General features: G+C 40.8%; 1 protein-coding gene across 5 annotated transcripts in view; it reads right to left on the reverse strand.

Moving 5' to 3' along the window:
- Positions 1-6,762, reverse strand: part of FAM184A (family with sequence similarity 184 member A) — a 202,726-nt gene that overhangs the window by 115,877 nt on the left and 80,087 nt on the right. For all 5 annotated transcript variants that reach the window (XR_002101670.1, XM_019537968.1, XM_019537967.1 and 2 more), the window contains exons 4-5: positions 2,995-3,176; positions 1,901-2,098 (exon numbers count right to left, since the gene is read on the reverse strand). Coding sequence is in view for 4 of the 5 variants with exons in the window: in XM_019537968.1 (XP_019393513.1) it covers positions 1,901-2,098; positions 2,995-3,176 (380 nt within the window). In the remaining variant the exon portion in view is untranslated. The remainder of the gene's footprint in view (positions 1-1,900; positions 2,099-2,994; positions 3,177-6,762) is intronic.

Below are 6,762 nucleotides of genomic sequence, written 5' to 3' on the forward strand. Positions count from 1 at the left end.
GGGTTGAACTAGACAATCTCCTGAGGTCCCTTCCAACCCTAATTTTCTGTGATTCTAAATCCTCTAAAACATTTTTGAAAGACACACTCTAAAGTAAGGTTCAATATATAACTTTAGGGTGAAATTAATTAATGATACAGTGGTCCAGCACATGACCTTACACAGCAGAGGAAAGAGACACTGGGGCTGTGAGGTTGGTCTGCAGGTAGAGCAGTTGTTTGGAGAGAGATGCATAACCTTCATGAGTTGTGAAAAATATATTTATGCTAGCAGCACTTAAACCCAAACAAAAACCCATGACAAAAGCTGGCTAAAGGCTGAATCAGGATGTTCACATTTATAGACGTCTGAACAGTGAGCATTAAGGAAAAGTACATAGTATTCCAACCTATTGGAAAATCATAGCAACCACAGTGATGGCATGCTATTAAACACAGGCCTTTATTTTCAGGTTGCTTGGATATTACCTGTGTTGCTCATCTCAATTCAACCTACATAGCTCCCAATTACCAAGGTTTCATGCATCTAAAATGATTTTTACATATGATTCAGACTGATTTTTAGTGCTATGCTGTGCATCATCTATCTACTTGCTTTTTGTAGCCCTTTTAATCTACTTAAAATGGTCCATTTCCTTAGTAAACTAGAGCAGTTAATTCCCTTTTTATGGACTGAAGAGAGACACTTTTTGAATTTTTATTTGAAAAGAAGCCAACATTTCCTTTGGTATTTGTAAGTATAAGGTGATAGCTATACAGCAGCAGTCGAGTAAATCAGCCAAAACAAAGTTCAAATTATACCAGTTCTCGTGGGCAAGGTTTGTGACGGCCAGAACCAGAGGGATTAATAAGCAATAAATATGTGCTTCTTGGAGGCATTTGGTATTTTGCCTAAACAGGTAATATTAGTTAATATAAAGCTTGTAAGTTTGTAAACTGCAAATGTAACTTGTCTGTCATAAGTTTAACCAAAATGATAAATTAACTCTTTGTGGAATTGACGGGGCCCTATAGGCAAAGCTGTGGCTGCGAGATTAGGAGACCTAACGGTTTTTTGCTCGGGTTCAGTCTTGATGATAAAACTGGATTCAACTGCCTGGCACAGCCAACACATTCCAGGAAAACACACCCTAAGAAAGCATATTCAAATGAAACCTAAAAGGGGTTGGGGCTTAGGCGAAGCAATATCAATTTCAAACCTAATGGTGCTGCATCGTAATTTGCTGATTGGATAAACCCAAGTCTGGGTAGTAACCTTTTATGATCATTTTAACACCTTTCAATCCCGTAGGGTAACAGCTATAGGGTAACATTATGAGTGGCTCTATAGCTAACAGATTAACATAAGACTAGGTATAAAAAGCGCATACATCAGGTGATCAGCAGGAAGGAGGGAACAGAATAGTGATTTCTGTTCCACGCCCAGACCCCAGACCCCCGTGTGAGTGAGGATCGGATCCTGATCAAGGGACCTTCCCCGGTAATCCCTCTGACAGTGTCAATTGGGGATGCCCGACTTCGCTGGAATCACTTGACGCGTACCTGGCATTGAGGGACTATTGATAAGTTGCCAACCCACCTCTGTCTATCTGTTGTTTTGAACAGCCCAGTGGCTAATACCCTTGCAGTTGGCCTGTTGTTATTACCTGTTATATACTATTAGCTCTTTAATACTGCATTATCTGCTTATCACATTTATCTTTCTGTTAACTGTTGTGTGTGTGTAAGCTATAATAAATTTGCCTTTACTTCACTCCTAACTTTGCCTCCTCGATCCGAAACTGAACGTAACAGCCCAGTTGGCCTGTGACAGAATTGATACAATCACAGTGCCCAGCTGTCCTGTGACAAAGGTTCAAAATCCTTTTGTGCTTGGAATATACATAACTGTTTCTACTTACTATCTGTAGCTTTTTCTTATCCTTGTTAGCATTGCTGTGTGCAGCCTCGATTGCAGTATGATGCTTCCACGCCAGTTCTTCCAAGGTCTTAGAATGAGCCTCCTTTAACTGTGCAGCCTCTCCTTCCAATCTTGTTTGCAGTTTTATAAGCTCCTTCTCGTAGTATTCTCGTTGCGATTCCCTTGCTTCACTTACCTTCTATAAAAGCCAAACAAATACTGCAAACTCACCTTTGCTTAAGTGTCTTTTTTCACTTCAAAGTGAAAAAAGCAAAAAAATCACCACAACATTTTTACTGAAGACACATAAACACCCATTACACCAGAAAATATACTAGACTCAAAAACCATTTACAATTATCTAGAGACAAGGGTGTCACACTCACCTGGCCCTGCAGGCTGAATAAGCATTGCTGGGCCAGTCTGTGGGCCACATAAAACATGCGCCAGCTCTGCTCCAGGGCTTGCTCTGCACCCAACATGCGGACTGGACCCAGGACTGCATCCAGCACAATGTGGTCTGGGACACAAGCTCTATGTAGCACTCCACTGAACTGACTCTGTGCACTGGCTCCAGGGCCATCCTGGATCAGACCCTAGGCAACCTTGTGCTATGTGTAGCACCAGCTTCAGCTGGTGCATTGAATGCAGAGTAAGCCTTGGGGCTGGTGCATGCTGCACTCAGCACATGGGTGGGAAGGCTGGGCACACTGCACATGTTATGAAGTGTGCCCTGCATGCTGTCTGCAACACAGCCTGATGCAGACCAGGTCCAGAGCCAGTCTGGCACAGCTGCTATATGCAGCATATGCTCCAGACTGATTCCTACACTGTATGCAGCACACGGTGCTGGGTCTAGCCACATGCAAGTCCCACATGGTGACTAGGGTTGGTTCAGAGATCCATGGGTCAGTTAAGACAGCTCTATGGGCCAGGTCCAGCTTGCTGACTTTGTTTGCCCCCTCATATAGGTAAAGTATTAGATGGTAAAATCTATGATCTCTTTTTGTGCTATGATTTCTCATGTAGAAATAGAAGTATTCTTAGAAACGTAAGACTTTTGTTTGTCTGAAATAGAAAAATCTATTTTTTTACCTTCTCCAGTGCCAGAATCTGTTGTCTCTGTCTCTCATCCAGACTCTGTGTTTTGCTTTGCAAGAGATTTCTTTCCTCTTCCAATTGAGATAGTTTTTCTTTTAATCTAGATTTTTCTGTTTCCACATCTCTTATTGTAACTTCCTGTGTCATCTGAGTAGCTTGAAGCATCCCAATATGGCCTACAAAAAGAAAACTGCTATTTAACATCTCAGATATGAAGGTTCTTACCTGTAACTAAAGTTCTGCAAAATGGACTCTGTACATTCATGGGAAGCTCGAGAGATGAAGCTCTAATGCTGTGATCTTCTCATAACGCTTATTATCTCAGTGCTCTCATGGCCCTTCCTTCACTTGAACATCTGATGGTAGAGTTCCGAAAAAGGGTATGGCATTCTGCATGCCTCCAATGAAGGGGATTCTATAACTTTCCTTAGTATTTTACTTCACTTTCCTAATGTTCTTACAATAAGGAAGTTTTCTGAGACTCAATCTAGAGACTGCTTCTCTGCAGTTTAAGCCCATTGCTTTATGTCCTGCCTCATGCAGCAAGGAACCATTGTTCTTTTCCTTTCGGGGAAGCTTTCAAATACTTGAAAACTTCTATCATGTCTCCCCCTTAATTTCTTTTCATCTAAATGCAAATACCTTGTTCTCTCAACCACCCCGCTATTTCTACATCCAACTGATTAATAAAAAACAAGTCATACCAGAACAGAACCCTATGGAACACCACTTGAAAATCCCTGCCCTTCAGATACCAATCCACTAGTAATTATTTGCTTGTGATTATTCAACCAATTAACATTACTATTATCAGGCCACACTTCACCAATGGATTTATGAGAATGTCATGTGGGACTATATCAGAAGCCTTACTAAAGTTCAAGTACCGTTATGTTAACTGCCTTCCCTTCAATCATTCAACTAGCTACCCTGTAAAAGACAGAAATCAAGAAGGTTTGACATGATTTGTTCTTAACCAATCTATGCTGGCCACTAGGGCCACCCCTTCCTTTTCCATATATTTGCAAATTGATGGATTTATTATTTGCTCTAGTAACTTCTCAAGTACTGAAGTCAGGCTATCCAGTCTGTAACTCCCTGGGTTCTCTTTTTTCCCTTTTGTAAAGACGGGTAGTATGTTAGTCCATCTAACTGCCGCAGGGGAAAACTAGGAGGAACAGTCATAAACTCCTAGAAGGAGGTTTCAGACTGGATATAAAGAAAAACTTCTTTATGGTTTGTGTGACCAGACTCTGGAATAGACTCCCAGAAGCAGTGGTGCAGGCACCTACCCTGGGATCTTCAAAAGGAGACTGGATGCACACCTTGCTGGGGTTATTTGACCCCAGTAGTCTTTCCTGCCCAGAGGAGGGGGACTGGATCTGATGCTCTCATGAAGTCCCTAAACTAGCCTTAAACGTCTGTGACTCTCCAATCCTCTGGCACAAGTAGAGATGTAGAAGAATCCAAATGTATATATCTCAGTGCGGGAAAGAATATTTGAGCAGAAGAACAACGTTTGTCCAAGAGCAAATGGTATAATTGGTTGTGAATAAATTTAAACCAGAAATTAGAAGGTTTCTAACCATTAGAGCAATGATTCTGCAACAGCCTTCGTATTAGAGTTGTGGAGTCAACCTCACGCCCCCGATATCCCTAACTACTTTTACAATGGAATCCAGTAAGGTTATAAATTTCTAACTGCTGCTTTTGAGAGAGCACTCCAGGCATAGGTACTCGTTGATTATCCCTGATGAATATTTATCCAAACTCTTCTCAAACATAGCCAACGATAGAGGTTCCCTAGGCAGTCTGTTCCACTGTCCTAACAGTGAAGAATTTTTTCTTGCTATCGAGGGTAAACCTACTTTACTGCAACTTCAAGCCACTGGTCCATGTTGTGCTCTCTGCAACAATGGAGAAAAGGTGCTCTCACTCTTCTTTATGGTAGCTCTTCAGATATTTGAAGATTGCTGTGATGTCCCCTCTTGGGCGCCTTTTCTGCAAGCTAACCTTTCAATCTTCCTTCATATGGCTTGTTTCCATGCCCTTTTTGTCACCTATGTCTAGATGCTCTTTAATTCTCTATGTCTTTTTAAAATATGAAGCCCAAAACTATACACAATACACTAGAGGACGCCTAACTGGTGCTGAGTAAAGAGGCACTGTCACCTTCTATGTCTTGCATCTAATGCTCCTATTGCTGCAGCCCAAAACATCAATAGGAGCATTAGATGCGTTCTGTGTAGCTGTGCCACATCACAGACTCATATTGAGTTTGCGATCCACCAAATCTCTTAAGGCACCTATACACAAGCACGAAGACTGCTCCACTGCACAAGAATTTCATTGCGTCAGAGCAGATTCAATCGAGTCTGCTGGAGCGTGGCAATTACCACACTCCAGCAGTCTCCTGCAATTATGTATCAGCATCCCCACATTTAAAAATGGTGATGGGGTGCTTGAACTAAAATTTGTTGAATGAGCTTTAGTTCAAGCGTTGCCACTGCCATTTTTAAGTGTGGGGACACTGATGCATGAGATATGGTGGTGCTTTAATTAGAGCAGTTCTTGGAGATCTATAATGATAGTGTGGCTCATTCAATACTACAATGTGAGATGTGGTAACAGAGGTCAGTACGTTGGAAAGGATCTTAACAGTGATTTTTAGATTCCATAGGGGTTAGGAATGAGACAAGATTATCCATAATCATAAATTCTAAAATGTAGAACTGGTTTTAATCTTTCTGTGAGCTCTTGTTGCATATGACAAAGGAAGTTGGAAATTGAACTTTCCTAAGCAAACAGATTCCTCACAGTGATATCTGAAATTTGGAACTCGATAGAAAAAGAGGACACAGCTATTAAATCTTAGCTTATGCCATTTTTGATTCTCTAGCAGATCTACAGATCTGGGTTTGGGCAAAGAAACCTACTGAAAAGTTCACTTTAAGACTCTCTATAGACAATGTCTTATTTATAGTTCTCCTCTAAAAATAAGAATTCTCACACACAACACTCTCAAATGGGAATTCTTGAGATATGTCTTACATATAGGTCTTCACAGCTTCAGTTGTTTTTGTTTATTAGACAACTGACTCACGGGATATGCCAGTGATGTGGTGTGACACTGGAACTTAATTGTATCAGTGCCCTTCCCCTCAGAGTTTACTTTTTAGTAGGTTTCTCCTAGTGTAGGATTAGCCTTTTAAATTTAAATGATAAATAAATAAACCAAACTTTAAAAGGCTAATCCTACACTAAGCGAAAGCTAAATTAATGTATCTTGTGTCAGTGAATCCAGGCTGGACCAACCTAGTGAAGTTCCTAATCTATCTTTTAACTATTAAAGAATCAAGGCAGCAGAGCAATATACATACTTTCATAAACTTTGATACAAGAAAGGGAGGGACACTGATACAAGAAAGTTCCATTGTCACATCATATCACTGGTACATCCTGTGAATCAGTTGTCCAATAAACAGAAACCACTGAAGCTGTGGAGTACTATATGAAAGCCGATCTCAAGAATTCCCATTTGAGGGTGTTACCTATAACAGCTCTTGTTTTTAAAGAGGAAGTATAATTAAGGCACTTCTTGGTTTCCAAATCCCAAACCCTGCAATAGAATTCAAAACCACAGAGTCCATGTGCTACCGTGTTTCCCCGAAAATAAGACATACCCATAAAATAAGCCGTAGCAGGATTTCTACGTATTTGCGCAATATAAGCCATACCCCGAAAATAAGACATAGTGATAGG

This window comes from Crocodylus porosus, unplaced genomic scaffold (assembly GCF_001723895.1).
Source record: "Crocodylus porosus isolate Cpor-Errol unplaced genomic scaffold, CroPor_comp1, whole genome shotgun sequence".
Lineage (NCBI taxonomy): Eukaryota > Metazoa > Chordata > Crocodylia > Crocodylidae > Crocodylus > Crocodylus porosus.